The 24,086-nt window shown below is 39.2% G+C and overlaps 1 protein-coding gene across 1 annotated transcript in view; it reads right to left on the bottom strand.

The window, feature by feature from the left end:
• Positions 1-22,223: 22,223 nt before the first annotated feature.
• UCHL3 (ubiquitin C-terminal hydrolase L3) overlaps positions 22,224-24,086 on the bottom strand; it is a 43,960-nt gene continuing 42,097 nt past the window's right edge. Inside the window, exons 8-9 of the mRNA XM_065896071.1 lie at positions 23,174-23,232; positions 22,224-22,433 (exon numbers count right to left, since the gene is read on the bottom strand). Coding sequence (XP_065752143.1) covers positions 22,350-22,433; positions 23,174-23,232 — 143 coding nt within the window. The 3' untranslated portion in view covers positions 22,224-22,349. The remainder of the gene's footprint in view (positions 22,434-23,173; positions 23,233-24,086) is intronic.

Genomic DNA, 24,086 nt, shown 5'->3' with positions numbered 1-24,086 from the left:
GCTGCGCAAGCTAAGGTCCGGGAGGCGGCTGAAAGCAGAGTGGCGGGAGCGGCCGCAAGGCCGCCAACTCTTGTGGAAAGAAGAGGAGTAAAGGCACTCACCTCCACCCATCTCTGGGCCTCGGCGAACGCTAGGGCGCAGTCGGCCTCCGCCTCCTCCATCACTTCCAGAACTAGGGGGAGAGGGGGAGAGAGAGACATAGTGGGTGCGCGGAAAGGCGGGAGTATCGCGCGCGTCCGGCCCGCTGCTCCGGCCTCTCTCCGGCTGCAAGACGCCCGGACTCTCTGACCCTTGGTTGCGCCCTGCAGTTCGGTAAAGTTTCGAACCCACGAGAACTTGAAGCCGGGGCTTTCTCTAAACTCCTGAAAACGCCGCGGAGACCCAGGCACAGCGCGGGAGGCGGAGAGGGTTACCAGAGGCGGCGCGCCGCACCAGCCCAGAGGACTGTTTGGACTTCAAAAGTGGCTGCGCGGCCGCCGCCCTCCCGGAATGCCCCGCCCCCGCACACCCCCGCCGCCCACCCCCGGCCGCCCAGCCGCCGCTTCCGTCCTCCCCACCCTACCCCACGCCGCGCCCGGGGCTCCCGGCCGCAGCGGCCTTTGTGGTAGGACAGTCTGGCCCAGGGGATGCCACCGTCCGCCAGGAGGCCGTGGCCCGGGCCACGCACCCGCTCCCGCGCCACCCGCCGGACCGCGGCCCCGCCCGGAGGAGATGCGCCCCCGCGCCCGCATCCTGTCCGCATCCTTCCCGCCTCCGGCCGCCTGGCCGCCTTCCCTCTGCCGGGGCCCCAGGAAGAGGCGCCCCCAGGGCTCGCGGCCGCCCGGCCCGCCTGACACACCAGGAATAGCTGCTCACAACTGCACCTTTCCCAGCCAAAAAACGTCCCCCGCGGTGGAGCGCGGCCCAGCCCGCCGCCCTCACCTGCGGCCCGACTTCGCAGCGCGCCGCTCCCTCTCCGGCGGAGTCCGCTGCGCGCCCGCCCCGCCGCCAGGTGAGGACGTCCGCACTCCCGGGTCTCCGCCCCCTGCCGCGGCCAGAGCTCTCCTGGCGGCAGGTGAGGGTAGTGGCCTTGGCATGTGCGGCCCATTTCCCCCAGCCTGGGCCAGACCCTCTCCGCTTCGCTTCCAGGTGGGTGAGGTGGAAGATACCTGCCACTCAGGCCCCATCCCTCCGCGAAGGGTCGGAGAGGAGGGGAACCCAGCATTCTCCCGCCCTCACCCTGAGCGTCACACCCGCCACCCTGCGTGGTCTGGGAACACTTAGGGAGCAGTAAGCTGACGGGTTATTCACCATCCGCAGGAGGCCTGGGTAGGTGAGCAGGACTGGAGGGTCGGAGGCTCAAGGGTTGCCTTACGCGGGTTCTTTTCCCACAGAAATCAGATCTCCGGAAAGGAACCTGCTCGTCTGTCTAGGCTCCATGGAATTTCGCTTCATGCTCCTGAAGCCCTATCCGGGCCCACACGTTGATGTTGTCACTGTTAGAAGAAGATAAAGATCGATTCTTACTCCGGTAAAGGAAGCCATCCCTTTTTTTTTTTTTTTTTTTTTTTCCTGGTTGATCCTCTTTATGATGCAAAACGACGTCAAAGAGCAGAGAGACTAGTATAATGGATAGCTAAAACCTAGTTTTGCCTTATTTACCTCATCACATTTTCTGCTGAAAATACACATATTTCCTACTTAAAAATAGATATTTCAGGGCTTCCCTGGTGGCGCAGTGGTTGGGAGTCCGCCTGCCAATGCAAGGGACACGGGTTCGAGCCCTGGGCCGGGAAGATCCCACATGCCGTGGAGCAGCTAAGCCCACATGCCACAACTACTGAAGCCCGCGCGCCTAGAGCCCGTGCTCCGCAACAAGAGAAGCCACCGCAATGAGAAGCCTGTGCACCGTAACCAAGAGTAGCCCCCGCTCGCCACAACTAGAGAAAGCCCGCGCGCGGCAAAGACCCAACGCAGACAAAAATAAATAAATAAAATAATTTTTTAAAAAAAAGATAGATATTTCCTCTCTAAGTATTATAATATACATCTCGTTCTTTAAAGAACGCTTTTCTACATAACTATATTACCATTTTCACACCTAACTAAAGCTAACCTTAATTACTTAGTATTAACATATGCCCAGTCCAGATTCAAATTCCTACAATGGATTCCAGAATGTCTTTTACAGCTGACTTAGACCAGAATTCAAACAATAACCACACATTGCGTTCGGTTACCTCTTTTTTTTTTTAGCCTAGAATAGCCTCCTCCTTCTCTCCCACTCTACCCCCTCCCCCTTTTTCGAATGACATTATCTTCTTAAAAAGAAACGAGGCAGACTTCTAGATTTGTCTTATGGCTTCTTTGTGGTGTGTTCAACATATTTCTCTTCCCTCACTCTTTCCTGTTACCTAGAAGTTAGATCTAAAGGCTGGATTAAATTCATTTACACTTCTGAATAAAGATTTCACCAGCATCCTTCCCGATTGGGGTGACTTCTAGAGGACTTTGTTATGTTTATTTTCATCCAACCCTTTTTTCACTGGCGTTGTCTGTAATCAGTGGGTCTGTTTAGAAGAGCTCACAGTTGTTCCTGCTAAAGTGGGAAACCGTCGACTGGATCATCTCTTTGCCTCCTGACGACACCATGATCAGGACAAACCCAAAATGAGGATGAAAGGATAAACGAAACTAGGAAGAAATTTCTTTCCGCCTATTTAAGACCTGTTCTATTAAATATTTAGTGAGCACATTATATGTGTAATGTGCTGGGTATCATAAGTGTTACAAAAATTTTTTAATTTTAGATAGTGAATCCTATGGACTTCCAACCCAGTAGAAAAACAGACATTCTGCAAGTTTCATGACTTACAGCTTTGGGGGCAGCAGCCCAGGATGGCAAGAAGTGCACAGGCTTGGGAACCTGTATGACTAAGGTTATCAAGTTACCAAATTCTGTGAGCTTCAATTTCCTCACCCGAAAAATGTGATGATAATAACTACTTCAAAGGGTTCTTGTGAGAATTAAATGTGATGGTGTATGTAAAAGCCAAGGGCATTGCTTGGCATGGAGCAGGCACTTAATAAATGATGGTTATTTCCCGTTCGTCTCTCTCTAACAGTAGTGTGTCAAATATGGATTTTTCCTAATAAGTGGGAATTTCATTTATTTGCTCAAATACTCACAGGGAAAGAGCTATAGGGTACTGCAAATTCTGTTTCAAGTCAGCTCAAGCACCAGCCATTTCTGTCACTTTAGTGTTGCAGATTTGCAACTCACGAGACCGAAATCCGGTTCTTTGTGTCTTACCATCAGTCATTAGAGTGTTTTATCCTTTTGGAAAGATTTATACAGCTCTATAGAGAAAGGTAACCTGCCTTAGGAGTTAAAAATGAAATTCACAATAACAAAACATCACAGATATTATTTATTTTCCAAAAGAATTTGAGGTGCCTTTCAATATTTAAAAACATAAAACAGTACAATTGTCACGTTCTTATATATTAGTGATGAACTGAACTCTTGGTAGGAGAAAGTGACCCATCTTTCTGGAAGGTAATTTGGCAGTAAATATTCAAAGCTTTTAAAATGCCCACGTTCTACTGCAGCAATCCTACTTCTGGGAATTTATCCTAAGGATATGAGTGAAGATATATGCACACAATGAGCATCTGCAGTGGACACAGAGATGCCCTGGCCAAACCTCCCTTTGGAAGTCTACCTCAGCCACAGAGTGCAGCCTCACCTGAGGTCATGCCCCTGCCAGAGCAGCCCTTGTCTGGTGACTGAGTGACTTGAGGTTATGAAAGCCCAGTCATTTCTACCCAATTCAGGACAACTCTGATGGGCCCTTTCTGTAGATATGAGGTCTGTTGAAGCAGTCAGCCTCTGTCACAGTTCAACTTCTCCCTTGCCCATTGCTGTTCCTTCCCTCTTCACTTCCCTGGGGTCAATCCCTAATAAATACCTTATGTTTCAAGTGGCATTTCTGTCAGTTTCTGGAAGACTCAACCTGTGATGGCATTACACATGATTTGCTAGAAATGAGAATCTCGAAGCAACCTAAACACTAGAGATGGTGGAGTAAATTATGGTTCTTCCATAGAGTGAGATATTGTGCAGTCAATAAAAATGTAAAAGGGGGCTTCCCTGGTGGCGCAGTGGTTGAGAGTCCGCCTGCCGATGCAGGGGACGCGAGTTCGTGCCCCGGTCTGGGAAGATCCCACATGCCGTGGAGCGGCTGGGCCCATGAGCCATGGCCGCTGAGCCTGCACGTCCGGAGCCTGTGCTCCGCAACGGAAGAGGCCACAACAGTGAGAGGCCCGTGTACTGCAAAAAAAAAAAAAAAAAAAAATGTAAAAGGATGTTCAATGACACAGAGAGATGTTTAAAAATATATTACGAAGTGGGGAAAAAAACATCTATAAAGCACCCCGATTTGGTGATTGCATTTTTTTTTATTGGGTATAGTTGTTTTACAATGTTGTGTTACTTTCTACTGTACAGCAAAGTGAAGTAGAGTTCCCTGTGCTCTACAGCAGTTTCTCATAAGTTATCTATTTTATATATATTTGTGTGTATATGTCAATCCCAATCTCCCAATTCATCCCACTGATTGTATTTTTTAAATGCATAATTTTCCACATAGAACAAATTGGAAAAAACTCCACTCCCTCCCAAAAAATGGGAGTTCCCTGGTGGCCTAGTGGTTAGGATTGCGGGCTTTCACTGATGTGGCTGGGGTTCAGTCCCTGGTCAGGGAACTGAGATCCCGCAAGCCACGCAGCACAGCCAAAACAAAACAAAACGAAACGAAACGAAACTCCATCCAAAGTTTAACACTGGTTGGATGGACATTTCATACTTCTCTCTCTTCTACAATTTTTTGGTAAGAGACATCTATGCTACTTTTATAAATGAAAACATTTGTATGACACAAAGATACGTCCAAAATTGACTTTCTATCTCATCCCACAAATTTCCCCTTGCCTTCCCTGACTTGTAAATGGTACCACACCTGAAATTTGGGGGTCATGCTGGACTTCCACATCTCTTGCCTCCATGTCCACCCCATCCCCAGTCCTGTCCTTTCTGTCTCCTCAATATCACTCCAATTGGCCCCTCTTACTCATCCTCATTTCCATTTTAGTTCAGGCCCTCATTAGCTCTCAGCCTGATTTCAGAAATTGTATGACCTTTCTAAAATTAAATCTTATCATTCTACCCAATTAGCTTCTCCTTCAAGGACCCCCAGTTGCCAGCTTAAGGGCCATCTGATCGTTGCCAGCACATTGACATCCTTCAGGACTTGCTGCTGCCTTCTTCTACAACCATGTGTCTTGACCCATATTTTTCCCTTTGTGAGAAAGGTACTTCTCTCCCTTTCTTTGCCTGGCTTTCTCCTACGTATTCTTCCAGGCTCAATTCAGGCCTCTTCCTTCTCAGAATCCTTCAAAATAACTTTGCAGATCATCCTGGGCTACATTAGGTACCCCTTCTTTTTTTTTTTTTTAATTTATTTATTTATTTATTGGCTGTGTTGAGTCTTGCTGTGCGTGGGCTTTCCCTAGTTGCAGTGAGCGGGGGCTACTCTTCATTGCAGTGTGCAGGCTTCTCATTGTGGTGGCTTCTCTTGTTGTGGAGCACAGGCTCTAGGCACGTGGGCTTCAGTAGTTGTGGCTCTAGGGTACAGGCTCAGTAGTTGTGGCGCATAGGCTTAGTTGCTCTGTGGCATATGGGATCTTCCCGGATCAGGGCTCGAACCCATGTCCCCTGCATTGGCAGGCGTATTCTTAACCACTGCTCCACCAGGGAAGCTCAGGTACCTTTTCTTTATGTAATCAAAGCCCCTTCAATCACGAGATATTATACTGTCTGTCTTCCTCATAGAACTATGAGCAACTTAGGAGTGCCTAACTCTGCCTGCCACGTATCAGGTGTTCAACAATTGATTACTGACTGGTGTGCGTATGGGTATAAAATATATAACTCTTAATGCACAGAAGTAATAAAACATTAATAGGAGCAGAGTAGAAAATACCAGTGATTACTGAAGGTAATATAAGAATTTCTTTACAGTAGGATTTCTCAACAGGTATACTACTGACAATCTGGGCTGGATAATTCTTTGTCATAAGGGATTGTCTTGTGCATTGTAGGATATTTAGCAGCATCCCTGGCCTCCACCCACTAGATGCTAGTAGCACCCTTGTAGCTGTGACAATCAAAAATGTCTCCAGACATTGCCAAATGTCCCCTGGGGGCCAAATCACCACCAGCTGAGAACCACTGCTCTACAGGGAGAGACTGGCTTCATTGATTAGTGCTTTGGTTCAGTAGAGGTGCCCAAGTTTTTTTAAACAAGTGTGTGGGGTAGAGTAGAGTGGAGTTAGGTGAATTGTGGGAAAGGAGTTACTCTGTGTTATGAAAGAGGAAGGGGCAGGGAAGCACTGGGCTGGATGATGCCTGGGGCAAAGATTATAAGAATGAAGGGATTTTGTGGCTGGAAAGAATTGCAAGAAGAGACAGGTACAGTGGAAACACTTCTAATAAAATAACTGAGTTTTATACTCTGGTTGAATATGGCTCATAAAAATGTCAACCCTCATGGATTCAGATAGCCAACATCCGAATGGCCGGTATATTTCTCATGCTTATAAAACACATTTATTAACAGGAAGAATCACTCCTAGAAGGTAGATGAAAAAATATAATGACATTTTCTCTGTTTGCAGATGATAGGATCTTGTATAGAGAAAATTCTAAAGAATCCACCAAAAAGCTTATAACTAATAAAAGAATTCAGTAAACTTGTGGATACAAAATCAACATACAAAAATTATTTGCATTTCTATACACTAACAACAAACTACCTGAGAAAGAAAGAAAATAATCCTATTTTAAAACAATAAAATACTTAGAAATAGATTTAACCAAGGAGGCTAAAGATCTGTATACTGAAAATTACAAGAGACTGATGAAAGAAATTAAAGAAGACACAAATTCAAAATGAAAAGATATCTAGTGTTCATGGATTAGAAGAATTAATATTGTTAAAATGTCCACGTTACCCAAAGTCATCTATAGATTCAGTGCAATCCCTATTAAAATCCCAATGGCATTTTCCACAGCAATAGAAAAAACAATCAACAAATGTATACAGAACCACAAAAGACCCCACATAGTCAAAGCAATCTTGAGGAAGAAGAGCAAAACTGGAGGCATCACACTTTCTGATTTCAAATTATATTACAAAGCTATAGTAATCTAAATAGTATGATACTGGCATGAATACAGACACATAGACCAATGAAAGAGAATCAAGAGCCCAGAAGTAAACTCACAAATATATAGTCAACTAATATTTGACATGGGAGCCAAGAATACATATCAGGAAAGTATAGTCTCTTCAGTAAATGGTGTTGGGAAAACCGGATATTCACATGCTAAAGAATGATATTGGACCCTTAATTTATACCGTTGACAGAAACTAACAGGAAATAAATTAATTGTAATACTTGAAACCATAAAACTCCTAGAAAAAAAATAGGGAGAAAGCTGCTTGACACTGGTCTTGACAATGATTTTTGGATGACACCGGAAGTACAGGCAACAAAAGCAAAAATAAGCGAGGGGGACTACATCAAACTAAAAACCTTCTGCACAGCAAAGGAAACAGTCAACCAAATGAAAAGGTAATCTACAGAATGAAGATGGAAAAAGTATTTGCAAACCATCTATTTGATAAGAGGTTAATATTTGAAATATATAAGGAATTCATACAACTCAACAGCACACACAAAAATCTGATTTAAAAAATAGACATTTTTCTAAAGAAGACGTACAAATGGCCAACAGGCACATGAAAAGATGCTCAGTGTCACTAATCATCAGGGAAATGCATATCAAAATCACAATGAGATATCATCCTACACCTGTTAGAATGGCTATCATCAGACAAGAGATAAGTGTTGGCAAGAATGCTGGGAAAAGGGAACCCTGTGCGCTGTTGGTGGGAATGTAAATTGATACAGCTAATACGGAAAATAGTATGGCAATTCCTCAAAAAATTAAAAATTGAACTATCATGTAATCCAGTAATTCCATTTCTGAATGTATATTTGAAGGAAATGAAGTCAGTATCTTGAAGAGGTATCTGCAACCCCATATCCATTGCAGCAACGTTCACAATAGCCAAGCCATGGAAATAACCAAAGTGTCTATCAATGGATAAATGGATAAAGAAAATATACACATATGTTATACATATATATATATATATATATATATATATATATATATATAAAATCTTAAAATACCAAACTCATAGAAATAGAGACTAGAATGGTGATTGCCAGGGGCAGGGACTGGTGGAAATGGAAAGATGGTCAAAGGGTACAAACTTCCAGATTTAAGATGAATAAGTTCTGGGGATCTAATGTACAACATGGTAACTATAGTTAACAATACTTTATTATATACTTGAAAGTTACCAAGAGTATAACTTAAGTGTTATAACCCCAAAAAAGAAGAAATGGTAATTATGTAAGGTGATGGAAGTGTTAACTAACCTTATTGTGGTCATCATTTCGCAATTACACGCGCATCAATTCATCACGTTGTACACCTTAAGCTTACACAACGTTATATGTCAATATATGTTATATGTCTCAATAAAACTGGAAAAAAATCAAAGTTCACGTAAACAGAAGAAATAAATAAATATATAATGATAAAATTCTGATTATCCCATCTTTGCCCACAAAAATACATCCTTCAGTGTTGGTAATTAAAGGATTACGGATGTTGTCAGTACTTACATAATGATATTCAGAAAGGTAGGTTTAACCCTAGATTTGGAAATGGAAGCCAGGGAGTAAAAAGTAGCCACAATGTTACAGACAATATTTAAGAAATGAAGGTAAGAGGGAGGAATGTGAATGTGCAGGAAGCAGAAAGGGAAAATATTCTAGGTGAATCCTGTATTATACCACTCCCCCAAAAGGCAGACAAATACTGAGGAAGTTTTCAGTACAGCCTTAAGATGACGATAATGAGTGCTTTGCCCAGTGGATAAAGGCAGGGGTCCTAAACACGTCTTCTGAATCTGCTAGAGGAGATGGGATAGTCTAGATAGAAGCCCTTGGTTCTTATTGACCTTTCCCCTGTGTGCACAGACAGCTCATTAAGAGACCAGTAGAGATGGTAACTTTCAAAACATGGGACCAACCCCATAATTTGAAGAGTAGTTGGTTATTTTCTTCCTACTGTAAAGATCTGAAGGCTTTGGGGTTTTTTGTTTTGTTTCATTTTTTCGGCATGTACAAGAGTTTCCTATCGTTGAACTCAAATGATTTAACAGAGAATCTAAGACTTTGGTTTTTGTTGGGGTTTGTTTGTTGTTAAGGTCCTGCATTCTAGCCAGATTTGCAAAACCACACTATAATTCTCTAAGTGATAGCAGTAAGATCAAAAGGACTTACCCTAAAATTATCTTTAAAATAAACTATTGGGGCTTCTGGGTAAGAAGAAAGAGAGAATGTCTGTTTACTAAGCTTCTCTTCCTGCAACCTAGTGAAATGAGTAAAATGAACTCTGTATTTTCCCTAAAAGGATATATTTAGTAATAATAATCAAAGATAAGAATAGTCAAGCCCTGTTTTCTCTAAAACAATTTCTTTCTTAGTGTTTTTATGTTTTGGCACAGAAGTTCTACCTGACCTCTCATTAAGTTTACTTGAAAAGACCAACAACATTACTGTCTGTTCAACTTGTTCTGCTAAAAAAAAACAGGAAGAAAAATTAAGCACAGCATTTACTGTGTTATTAACTTAGAATTGTAATAGCCACTTTTATTTATATTTTGAAGTAAAAAAGATTTCATTTTATTTTTGCAGAGAGGAAACACCCATATATTATAAGAAACTTCTAAAAATTCAAACTACATTTTTAAAAATAACCCCTTCATTCTTCCTATTCTGTGAATAGTGGGTGGATATCGAAAAAATATTAGCTTCAAAAAGGAAAGGTTACCAAAACTACAAAATGGACTGGCCTGGGGAATAAGAGACCTAAGTTGTGCTCCTAGATTTAGCCCTAGTAGTTGTCTGGGCATCAGTAGTGAGATCAGAGTGATCTCTAGCACATCTCATGCTCACCATCATGCAGAGTGAAGAGACCTTACAAAACAGCTATGAAATGAACCCCTTGGGACTTCCTTGGTGGTCCAGTGGGTAAGACCCTGCGTTCCCAATGCAGGGAGCCCAGGGTTCATTCCTGGTCGGGGAACTAGATCTCACATGCATGCTGCAACTAAGAGTCCACATGCCACAACTAAGAAGTCTGCATGTGCAATGAAGATTCCAAGTGCTGCAACTAAGACCCAGCACAGCCTAAATAAATAAATAAATATTCTACCTTTAAAAAAAGAAAAAGAAAAAAGAAAGAACTGAAGCCTTTGTCTATTCAGAGTTCCAGCACAGCCATGAAATAGTCTACACAGAGGAGAGTCAGGTGTTCCCTCAAGGATTGGAAGTAACCACAGAAGAGGCCAGCTTTGGTCCCACCTCCTTCAGAAGGTTCTTTATGAAACAAAGCAAAGGGATTTCCTTGAATGTATGGGTCAGTTTGTTTATTTATTTATTTTAAACAACAGCAATTTTTAAATATTTATTTATTTATTTTTGGCTGCATTGGGTCTTCATTGCTGCACGCGAGCTTTCTCTAGTTGCGGTGAGCAGGGGCCACTCTTCATTGCGGTGTGTGGGCTTCTCATTGTGGTGGCTTCTCTTGTTGTGGAGCACAGGCTCTAGGCACGTGGGCTTCAGTAGTTGTGGCACGTGGGCTCAGTAGTTGTGGCTCGCGGGCTCTAGAGCACAGGCTCAGTAGTTGTGGCGCACAGGCTTAGTTGCTCTGCGGCATGTGGGATCTTCCCGGACTAGGGCTTGAACCTGTGTCCCCTGCATTGGCAGGCGGATGCTTAACCACTGCGTCACCAGGGAAGTCCCCTTGTGTGCATTCTTGTGTCTAAGGACGTCTAATGAGTCCTAGAGAGAAACCAATTCCTGTAGGTAGTGAGTGGAATATTCTTAAAGTAGGATGGAAGTTGGCCCTGTGAAATATTTATGAAAGGTGTTTTCTCCAACAAACAAGTACAGGGTGGACTCTGATGTAGGGCAGAATAGCTAGGAAGCTGGATATACCTGCAAAAGGTTTAACTCTTTTGCCTTAGATTCGAGATATAGTTATATTCAAAGTATAGATTTAAGGTAGTGGTGGACATTGTTATATTCTAATTCTCTCCTAAGTATGGAGACCTTTGGTAAAGTTGGATACGCAGCTTTATGTTAGTGGTGCTTTGAAGGGTACGGTAATGTCCTACATGAGGCAAAGTGCTACCTGGGAAAGATCGGTGTCTGTCATAGTTGAAAGACTGAAACAGAAATTGACAATTCAGCAGAAGCATACAATTGAACCAGAGAAGGCTAGAGATACATGTGCTCTTAAAAATCCTTCGAGATATTTGGGGAAGCTAGAATAGTCATTCAAGGAATTCTATTTGAAAATTAAAGGAGATGTAACTCCAAAAGATCAAAGATTCAGGAATACCCAAGAGACACCTGGGTATCATATGCATTTATGAACTGACTTTATTCTCCTAGTGGTGGAATAGGCCAGAAGAATGTTATTTACCCATCATTTCACTTTCTAAAATCTTATTAATAATTATACCATGGCCAAATTTTCAATAATTTTTATCTTCCTATAACATATTTAAAAATAAATCTAAATTAAGGGGCCTTGATGTGTCTATTTCTGCTTTCAATTTCATCATTTTTTGCTTTTCATATTTTGAAGTCTAGTTTTTGGTGCAAGCATTTAGGATTGCTATGTCTTCTGGATGGATAGACTCTTTTGTTATTATGTAATGTTCCTCTCTGTTTCTGTTTTTTATGTTTTGTATTATCCTGGTGTCTACTTTACTGTTAATAATAAAGCCACTCTTAACTTCCTTCTAAAAAAAGACAAAAAACAAACCTAAATTGATAAGCTTCAATAGCCTAGGTTTTCACCATTTTGAAAGAAAAATTTTATTTGACAACACCTACAATAAATTACCAATTTAATTATTCAAAAAATGCTTTGACTTTTCTGGTTCTGGCTTAGAAATTAGAGAAAATTTTTACCTTAATAGGAATAGTCCTTCCAGAATTTCTTTTAATCTCCAAATTTATATCTGCATAAAAATTCATGACTAGGAGAGCTAAACCATTAACATGGGGAAAAATGAAAATTAACTAATCAGCATATATTTATTGAGCAACAACAAACATTTGCTGAGTCTCCAAGGCACTATACTAGCTAGCAGAGACACCAAGATACACAAGTGCTTGTCCCAAAAAAGTCAAACACAAATATGTACCCGATAAAATACTAAGAATATTTTTACTTTAATTCAAATTTTAGAGACACTTAAAATTATTTTTGCTCTTCTAGTGGCTTGTAGAAATTTCATATCATTTGCAAAATAAGTGCAATGTAAAATTAACCTTCCATTTTGTTATACAACAAAAAAATGTTTAGAGTAATATTTCATGCCAGAAAAATTCTTTGCCAAGGAAGTGCTCAGTTCTTTAAGCCATTATGGCCAGAGAAAAGTTTATTGGATGTTAAATCAAAAGCAGGAGTTATTAATTTTCAGATCTTCTTTTAATTGGTATCCTGATATAATCAGCCAATGCAGTAGAGAAAAGAAACTCTTCTTGTGCATAACTAAATTTTACAGAATCAGACATCGGTATACTCCATGTTTATTGCTGTATCTGTTGAATCGATCTAATGTCAGGTTAGGATAGTTGTTGTAAATCAGCATGGCACCCACCATAAGTATCCATTTCTAGTCAGGTCCTTTTTTTTTTCTTTTTTTCTGGTACGCGGGCCTCTCACTGCTGTGGCCTCTCCCGCCGCGGAGAACAGGCTCCGGACGAGCAGGCTCAGCGGCCATGGCCCACGGGCCCAGCCGCTCCGCGGCACGTGGGATCTTCCTGGACCAGGGCACAAACCCGTGTCCCCTGCATCGGCAGGCGGACTCTCAACCACTGCGCCACCAGGGAAGCCCTAGTCAGGTCTTTTTGAAGGGATCCCTGGGCTTAGAATTCTTAAAGCTCTTAAAAGCATGATTAGAATAGGAGCATGAATTATGACAGTAGTATTTAACAATTATAAGATTTAGAAGAAGAATGAGAAAATCTTTTCAAAGCAAAGTCCAGCAGGATCTTAATAACACTGGGCCCGCAAACCTAAACTACAACTGGCTTCAAGTAGCTTGGCTGACATTTCTGCATGCCCTCATCACCTTGTATGTGAAAGCACGCTACAAATTACAATATGCTTTATGCTATATTAATATCTCCCGCCATCTGCACGTATTCTACCAGTGCAAGAGATCAACAATGATTATAAACTAGATAAGACAGAGCTAATTATTTGCAATACTGTGACTACTGGCAATAAAAGTTCAGGTAAAATGTGCCTGGGAATAGTCTGGAATATTGACTTAATTTTTATCTCAATTGCAGTATTTATTTCTTAACCTTCTACTGAGCTCCTGTCTGCCATCTGCATGTGTTTCCTTAAGAAAGCCAAACGAGGACATTCTGCCTTGCTGTTTTTAAAGCAACAATATAGAAGTAGTCAAGGGACTATTACCTTCTGTGCTGCTGACTCCCTCCCTGAGATACAGCAAGCCCACACATACCCAGACACTGGGCAATGATCAGTTGCCTCAAAATTCCCAGAGCTCAGAGGTCTGTTCTTAGTATAGGAAGTCCAACTGTAAAAAGTGAAATATTGTATATCCTCATTTTCTTCATAGTAGATCTAACAAATTAAAATAGGTGTACACCATAACCTTATACTGAATGTACCTGACCTTGTTTTGTCACTGTATTGAAATTTGTCAAAATTCAAATAGCTATAAATGAAGAATGAGTAGTTATAATAACTTGAAATGTCAAAATAATTGCTCAGGGTGATTTACATTCCATAAACATAGCTATAAAAAAGAAAAACAGCATTCTTGGCCCCCAAGAGTAAAAGATTCAGATAAAAATGTTTTCTAATGAGCAGTATGCTTGGATTGCTTGGATATAATAGTATTACAGGAAAGGCCGAAATTCCAATCATCCTTGCTAAAATTGCATGTCTGCTAACTGGAGCTATTTTGAGATTTTTTTTAAGTTAAACCATGTCCGAATTCTAGAAGAAATATGCACAGTTCTCTTGTGCATAGAAATGAAATGTTATCTGTTCATTCCACCTTCTTATTTAAATCATTTTTAAAAATTAGATGAATCTGATGATTCATGAAACAAAGTTTGAAATTACATTCAATACAGCTTATTGCACTTGTGGAGTGATTGTGGTAACGATAGACACCACTTTTTGTGTGCTGGCTTTTATGTACTACATCTGTAATTCTCACAAAACAACCTGCATGAAAGTACTTTTACTTAAGGTGTTAATAGCCCAAAACCACTCAGAGTCAGAGCCAAGAATCAAACCATGTCTAACACCAAAGTCTGAGCTCTGTTTATGATGCAATGACATTTAGACAATTGTTAGTGATCCTAATAATGTCTCTTCTTTAAAATAGTAAAATCACTATATCTTATGTCATAACCTCAGTATCATGCTATCAATCAAGCATTGTGGGAACACTGAAATTCTAAATTACTAGAAAGGGTATTTAGAAAGGAAAAGGGTACTAACTGGATATTAGAGAAAAAAAATTCTCTCTTAAAAAAGTTCCATCAGGGGCTTCCCTGGTGGCGCAGTGGTTGAGAGTCCGCCTGCCGATGCAGGGGACACGGGTTCGTGCCCCGGTCCGGGAAGATCCCACATGCCGCGGAGTGGCTGGGCCCGTGAGCCATGGCCGCTGAGCCTGCGCGTCCAGAGCCTGTGCTCCGCAACGGGAGAGGCCACAACAGTGAGAGGCCCGCGTACCGCCAAAAAAAAAAAAGTTCCATCAGCAAATATCTCCCAATTCAATGGAAGAGGTATCTACTCCTCCAAGGTTCACCTCTTCAGCTGGGTTCTAGAATCTCCCTACTCATAGTGAGGTCCTCAGACCAGCAGCCTGGGTGCTAGTTAGAAATACACCGTTTCAGAATCTGCATTTTAACTAGATCTAGGATCTCATATGCTCATTAAAATATGAAATGCTTTGCTAGATGATACATATCTTACCCATCCCCACCCTCCGTAGGTCCCCCTGTCATCCCTTTTCTTTCCTGTGTCCTCAGTTTCTCTCCGCTGTTTTTGTTTTTGTTTCCTCACAAAGAAACAAAGACCATTCTGATCCTGCTCTGAATCCATTCATGATGTAATTTCTCTCCTGTTCTCAACCAAGTGGCTTGAAGGTGGTGTCTGTGCTCCCTGAATCCGTATCTTCACCCTCTATTCACATCTCAACCCAATGCAGTATAGTTCAATCACCTACTGAATATCATCTGGGCCCTACTATGTACCAAGCACTGTACCAGACTCTGAGGATAAAATGCTGTGCAAAAGACACTGACTTTGTCCTCCAATGACTGTCTTCAAATTGTTTTGACATAGATCACCACCGACTCCCTAAATTGCCAACTTCAGCAAGCACTTTTCATTATCAGAAAGGAGACTCTAGCTGTCTTCAATAAGTCAGATATTAAAGAGATTTTGCATTTTGTTAAATGTGAAACAGTGCTACTCTTCTCACTAAATTTTAAAAGTTATTTTAATTAAAATGTTATTTTTTAACTTGTAATGGGTTTATTTTTACTTTTAAATGAATTCATAAAAATTCTTAAAATTTGCATAAATTTTTAATACTTACAGATCGACAAATATAACCTATAAAGGTTCTCTGGGCTCCTCAATAATTTTTAAGAGTGTTAACGGGTTCCTGAGATGGAAAAGTTTGAGAATAACTGGATCCCATTTTAAACCAGGTTAACTGCTCAACAAATTCTTAATATCTACATAGCTATAAACTATAGAATTAATATTGGAGGGATATGAATAAATTGGCCTAAGCATTTTCTCTCCTATGCTTTATTAATTTAGCTATAGAAGTCACTTTCTCTAGGCATTCCATGCACAGTAAGTAAACAGTAGACGGCTACTAGCCTTGGGAAATTAAGAGCCTCCACTGGAATACTTGTAGCAAATGAGATACATGGGTTCTGAAAATGGAAAAAAGCATAGTAAAAACTAAAACAGTAAGGTGAATAGTTCCCTTTAAACATTCTTTCTGTGTTTATTTTGCCCACAAGTCACATTTTCTAAGGTTCTTAAAATAAAATCAGTACTACTGTACTGTTATCTCAAATACTTCGTATGTAGCTGATTATTAAGCCATACCAGAATACAGCTATGAGAGCAAATATTATCATATTAAAATGAAGAACTATTTAAGGCATGTGCATTTTGTTTATAAAAGAAATCAGTTCTTCATGTTTCTTTTAAATTATACCCAGACCATGAAATATGTTTTGGTTTCAGTGGTAAAAATATATATATATAAACAATGTAACATTCCCATTAACTGTATACACTATTATCAAATGTGTATACTTCTACCAGTGGTGGTGGAGGATGGGAGGAATGTCTGCCTTCAAATACTTAGTATTCAGGGCAGAATAAAGGAAAATAACTTCCTACTACTGAGCCCTAAGGAAAATTCAAAAGCCATCTTTTGTCATTCTTCAACCATAGGTAGTTAAACTCTCAGTAGGCAATGCAACATAAACAATGTTTATGTTTTAGCATAATGTTATTAGCATAATTACTGTTATTTAAATACCAACTATGTTTACATGTTGATAAAGGGCAGAGTTTTAAATGAACTAAAATGTGTCACTCATATCATTTGGGATTTATTCTTGACCATATGGATTTTTATTTTAATTCAATTTACACTCATATCTGTCTCATAGATTAGAACTGCTTTATTACATATTTCTATGCATTTTAAATTATTTTAAATAATTCATTTTGCAAAATAGCTTTTAGTATGGATTATGTACATTCAGTGCCCCTAAACCAGGGATTTCCAACCATCCTATCAATTAGACAAGAAATTAATGCTCATAATCTATATAGCCCTTGTTGTCTACATAGCCTCCCTTATAATATCTAGGCTTGGACTGTAGTAATGTCATACTGGGGACTCTCACCTATCAGGTGGAAGCAACAGACAGGTTCAGAACCACTATCCTAAACGAAGAAATCAAGAGAAAGGTTTAGAATAACTTTTATAAAAAAGCAAAACAAGTAAGAATTTATGTGAAACTAAGGCATGGTGGACTGGTCTCATCTACTGACACCATTGGCACCAAGAAAAAAAATGCCCTTAGGAAACTGAATCTTCCAAATCACAATAGTTTATGCTTGTAAGCGGTCAAAATTTGAAATCAAAAGGAACAAAGGCAGTGACAAAACTTATTTTCTGCTATCTGAAAACTCAGTGTATTCCACACTTGGTTTTTGGTAGTAATTCTGTTGAGAGCACAAGGAACCTCATTTTAAGAGAGAATTCTGTAAGATTAAAACATTATTAAACTTTATATGCGTACAAATCCATCTAAATTATCTCTAAAAACCTTCACAATGATTACACACTTTTCAAACTGGTTTTACTTTAACTTCAGTCAGGGATTTTAATAATATGCAGAGAATTTAGACCAAAGTTATTTTCCTATTCAAGGTATGAATGTGTATGTACATATATATACATGCACATATATGCATATGTACATACATATTAATTTCCAGATAATGTATATACACCCACGCATGCATATATATATGCATGCGTGGGTGTAAATACACCTATATACATGTATGTAAACTTTCCCTAAAAGAAATAAGTTTCTATAAATAGAAGTTTTTAAAAAGTAATGAAAATATGCCTCTTTGCAATTTTCTTATAAGCATCAATATAGGAATCTTAAGCCTATAGATGCTTCTTTTGAAAACTATAGTAGTAGTCAAATATTAATGGCTAGGGGCTTCCCTGGTGGCACAGTGGTGCAGGGGACACGGGTTCGAGCCCCGGTCCAGAAAGATCCCACATGCTGCGGGGCAACTAAGCCTGTGCGCCACAACTACTGAGCCTGCGCTCTAGAACCTGTGAGCCACAACTACTGAACCCATGTGCCACAACCACTGAGCCCGCATGCCTAGAGCCCGTGCTCCGCAACAAGAGAAGCCACCGCAACGAGAAGACTGCGCACCACAATGAAGAGTAGCCCCCGCTCACTACAACCAGAGAATATCTCACACGCAGCAACGAAGACCCAACGCAGCCAAAAATAAATAAAATAAAATAAATTTATTTAAAAAAACATTAATGGCTAAAAACCTCTTAAACTATATTTTCATTACATGAAATAAGCAGGTTTATGTTATACACAACCCAATTATAAAGCTTACCTAATAAATACTGTACACAAATCTAAGATGGAAATTAAATTTAAATCAGATCTTTGTTTAAATAACTTTTACAGAATTAAAGATCGTTTGCATTTAAGATATATTAAAGTTTGATTCACCATAAAATACAGATAATTTCTGTTTTAGTCACAAATGAACACAATATATTAGGGGTTAAATATTATAGAGTTTATAAATGCTCCTCTGTTTCAGTAATTTAAAGCAAATAATTACACCTGCTGAAAGGTGATGTTTAGTCAGCTCTCAAAAGTCCACCAAGAAAAAATTTAAAGTTTCATTTTAGTCAGTCCCATTTCCCCAAAACATATTATGGTCCTTAACAGCAACATACAGAAATGACCCAGAACTTGACATACAAATGGACAACAGGCACATGAAAAGATGCTCAACGTTGCTTATCATCAGGGAAATGCAAATCAAAACCACAATGAGGTATCACCTCATGTCTCTTAGAATGGCTATCATCAAAAAGACCACAAATAATCTATGTTAGTGAGGATGTGGAGAAAAAGAAACCCTCATATACTTGGTGGGAAATGTAAATTGGTGCAGACACTGGGGAAAATAGTATGGAGGCTCCTCAAAAAACTAAAAATAGAACTGCCATATGATCCAGCAACTGCATTCCTGGGTGTAGTTTTCCTGAAGAAAACAAAGACACTAATTCAAAAGATAAATGAACCCCAATGTTCATAGCAGCATTATTTACAATTGCCAAGATATGAAAGCAACCAAAGTGTATATCAACAGATTAATGGATAAAAAAGATGTGGTATATATACAATGGAATATTACCCAGCCATAAAGAGTGACATTTTGCCATTTGCAACAACATGGATAGACCTAGAGGGCGTTATGCTTAGTGAAATGTCAGGCAGAGAAACAAATACTGTTCGTTATCACTTATATGTGGAATCTAAAAAAATAAAACAAAGGCATGAATATAACAAAACAGAAATACACTCACAGATATACAGAACAAACTAGTGGTTACCAGTGGGGAGTAGGGAGAGGGAAGGGAGGAAGGGCAAAATAGGGGTATAGGATTAAGAGATACAAACTACTATGTGTAAAATAAATAACCGACAAGGATATATTGTACAGCACATGAAATACGGCCAATATTTTATAATAATTTTAAATGGAGTACAATCCATAACAATTTTGAATCACTATGTTGTACACCTAAAACTAATATTGTAAATCAAATATACCTCAATAAAAAAAAATTTTTTTAATAGTACTCAACCTAGAAAACTTTGAGAAACTATGTAAATTCTTGCTAACATGTCACTGATTAAGAATCTATTAAGAAATTATGGGACTTCCCTGGTGGCGCAGTGGTTAAGAATCCGCCTGCCAATGCGGGGGACATGGGTTCGAGCCCTGGTCCGGGAAGATCCCACACGCCGTGGAGCAACTAAGCTCGGGCGCCACAACTACTGAGCCTGCGCGCCTAGAGCCCGTGCTCTGCAACGAGAGAAGCCGCCGCAATGAGAAGCCAATGCACCGCAACGAAGAGTAGCCCCCGCTCGCCGCAACTAGAGAAAGCCCGTGTGCAGCAACAAAGACCCAATGCAGACAAAAATAAATAAATTTATAAAAAAAAAAAAAAGAAATTATGTAGGAGAAATCCAGCAAGGCAACAGGCAGAACACTGCTTAGGAATGTTTAAAATATTTAAGATGATACACAAGATAAATTTGAGGACAAAATGCAAACAATGTAACAAAAAACGCGAACACTTTGTTGTTATTGGCATGCCAAAGCATCATCTCTATATACTATCCATTTACAGCATTGTTTCAGATTATTTCTTCATCCCTATTGCCAACACTTCATTCAGGCCCTCTTCAGATAGGTCCAAAGTGACCTCATCATAGTCTATTTTTTCTAATCCAGTGCTTCCCAGACTTAATATGAATCACTCAGGGATCTTGCTGAAAACACAGATTCTGATTCAGTAGGTAAAAGGTGGGGTCTGAAATTCTTCATTTCTAACAAGTTCCCCAAGTAATACTGATGTAACCACACTTTAAATAACAAACAGCTAATTTATTCAACTTTTTTTTAAGGTGTACAATTTATTTAATGCATTTACATATTGCAAAATAATTACCAAAGGGTTAACACCTGCATCAAGTTACTGACCATTTCTTTTTTAAAATTAATTTTTAGTGGAGTATAGCTGGTTTACAATGTTCTGTTAGTTTCTGCTGTACAGCAAAGTGAATCAGTTATACATATATATATATATATATATATATCTCCACTTTTTTAGATTCTTTTTTTTTTTGGCTGTGCCATGTGGCACGCAGGATCTTAGTTCCCTGACCAGGGATCGAACCCACGCCCCCCGCGTTGGGAGCACAGAGTCTTAACCACTGGACCACCAAGGAAGTCCCTCTTTTTTAGATTCTTAAAATACCACTTATTTCATGTTGCAGCCTCAGGAATCCACCCTAACTCAGTGAAGCACGTATAAAACATCTACATTCAATTCTACGGGTTCAGAACTTCATTCTGGACCAATCTGGTCTTCTGCTATACTCATTCCACCCCATCTCTGCTCTGTTTTTTTTTTTTTTTATTATTGTTGTTTTGTTTTGGGGGGGTAAAATGTATATATAGTGAAGTAAGATTTCAATGAGTTTTGCTAAATGTATACACCTGTGTAACCAATATTCTCCTGAAAAGATGGACCATCACACCAACCGTGTTTTGACGTTAACTCTTCAAATTCTCTTCCACCTTTCCACTGCCTTCCACCTTTAAGACTTAACTGAAGCCCCTTCTTTTTCAAAACACACCCCAAATTCACTCACATACCTCAATCTAAATTACTACTAATTTTAAGACCCTAGCCATCACTGTCTCTTAACTAAAGCAGTGGGTTCCTCACGTCTCTCTACCCCTATTCTTATCCCCCTCCCCAATATATTATCCACAGAGTAGTCAGTGATATAAAATTATAAACCAAATCAGGTCACTCTCCTGCTTAAAACACTCCAATGGCTTACCATCACACCTGCAATAAATCCAAATTCCTTTTCCCATATTCCTGTATCACTAAGCCCTCCTACTCTGACCTCATCTCTTGTTATCTTCCCATTATTTTCAACGCTCTGGTCATATGAACCTTTTTTTCTGGTCCTACAACACAGTGAGACTTGCCTACTTTAGGGACTCTGCATTAATTATTCCCTCTATTCTCCCCACCACTCTCCCCTCTTCTCCCATTTCTATGACTGGCTACTTTTCGCTATTCAGATCTCAACTTCAAAGTTACCTCTCACAGAAGCCTTCCCTAACCACAAAAATCTAAAGTATCCACTCAGTCACTCTCTAACACAAATCCAACTTTAATTTCTGCATAGCAGTCATTATTGGTATGTATCTTATTAATGTGCTTATCATCTGTCTATTCTCACAAGAACATAAGCTCCGTGACTAAGAAACTTGCCCACAGTGTTCACTGCTGTAACTCCAGCGCCTAGAACAGTGTTCAGCTCATTAAAAGTAGATGCTAACCAAATGTTTGCTAAATAAATATATGATATATGTTCATACTATGCAGATGGAAATTGTGCCAGTGTCCCAATACAGAATCTCCCATGAAATTCAAAGAGAGTAAGAAAGATACAGCTAGTCATCCAATAAGGTAAATCCTTCATAAGAAAGAAACGGAAGAACTGCAGCTTTAATTTGAGGCAAAAATAATATAAAACACAGATTAAGCCAAAGCTTAGTTCACATAAAGTTTAATCAGTCAAGTTAATGAAAATATCAAAATTTTTGAGTTAGTGTATGGCAGAAGAAATTTAATTTTGTTGCAAATAGTACAGTATTTGGTGTTTCCATTCTGGACAAGCTAAGCTGAAGAAAGAGCAATGGCATTGAATCTCAGTTCATCAGGGTCACGTTCCATAAACTTCTTGCAAACTTCTATGGCATCCTACAGGGAAAAAAGATACATAATCTTTCAATTTAAAAATGTGTTTTACTTAAAACTGATAAATAAACGTTTCACGTTTTCCTAATCCATACTAATTTTACACTGCAGACTTCTTTTCTCAAATAAAAAATAACTTAAAGGACACTAGAAGAGTGAATGGCTGGTGGTTTAATTTGATTAGTACGAAAGTATAAGATCCGCTAAGTGTTCTTTCTTAAAATGCTTTTAAGAAACTTTTAACATGAAAATTACATATTTTATTGATTCTAAGCCATAAAATTTGTTTGTAAATTTAAAAATCTCTAAGATCAAGATATAAATGATGGTATCTTGGATTTAATGAAATATGGGATATGATGTGCATCTCTTTCAATACTATTCTTGTTTTTTCCAAATTTGATACTTGTTCACACAAAGAGCTCTGCAAACCTCTTTATTTGCTGTAGATTTTTAACGCTAGTTCAAATTTTTCTTTTTGGATTTTCTCAAGACAGCCAGGATAAGGAGAAATACAGAAAAATGTTATACCAGTTATCTTTTATTTATTTTTGCCATGCCATGTGGCATGCAGGATCTTAATTCCCTGACCAGGGATCAAACCTTTGCCCCCTGCAGTGGAAGTGTGGAGTCTTAACCACTGGACTGCCAGGGAAGTCCTATACCAGTTATCTTTAGAGATGTTTTAAAGATAACAAGAACATTAATGACACTGAAGGTGGGCCAACAAGTTTTATTGTTACCTCTAATAAAGTTTCATCACTAGTTTCCCCATGGTTAATTGGAAATGGTTTCCGTCCATCTGTGGAAAATACATGAACAGGTGAATGGTTAGTTGTTTGTATAGGATAATGTACTTTTTTTCTTCTTTTTAATACTATAAACAATTAACAACATGTATTTCACGTATAAATTTTTCCAATTCACCCAGAAATATCCTTTATCCATGTTGTTTTGTTTTATGTGGGATCTAATCAAGAATCACATATTCTATTTAGTTATCCTATCTCTTTAGTCCTCCTTAATTAAGAATGACAGGATAATGTACTTTCAACATCCATTTTCCTCTTCCCACAGTGAGGCAAAAGTTAAAAGATAAAATAATATATCCTAAAACAAACACTTTAAGTATGCTACTTACGAATATTTTTAACACCAATAGTTATTTAGAACCTTGTTTCCGTGTTTGAAAGCCTATATTATCTTCATAAACAGACATTATTAGAAATATATACTATTGGCTTTAATTTCCTAAAAGGAATATGCAAAATTAATGTCAGCTTTTCAAAAGTTATGACCATCAGAAATATAAAAAATTTCTTTCTTCACTTTAAAGCCTTCTAATGAAGGCTCCTAAGTAAGACTGACATGTTTATACCAATGAAAGGAAGCCACTACAAGGTTTATATATTACTACTACTAATTGTGTACCAAGGTAGGAGTACAGAGCAACAATCTAAATCACCTAGGATTATTTTACTGATCACCAAAAGTAATCAGTATCACCTTGAATAAACTAGTACTTTTTCAATACTATGAAAAACGAAAAAATCCAGAATTATATAAACTCCTGCTAACCCAAAGTTAACTGATACTCTCTATACAAGCCTATAATTTCAGATGTTTTATAAGTGGCACATCAAGTTCAAGCCATAA

Source organism: Phocoena phocoena, chromosome 18, assembly GCF_963924675.1.
Source record: "Phocoena phocoena chromosome 18, mPhoPho1.1, whole genome shotgun sequence".
NCBI lineage: Eukaryota > Metazoa > Chordata > Mammalia > Artiodactyla > Phocoenidae > Phocoena > Phocoena phocoena.
The sequence above is the reverse complement of the archived record's forward strand: the minus strand, read 5'-3'. Positions and strand labels throughout refer to the sequence as shown.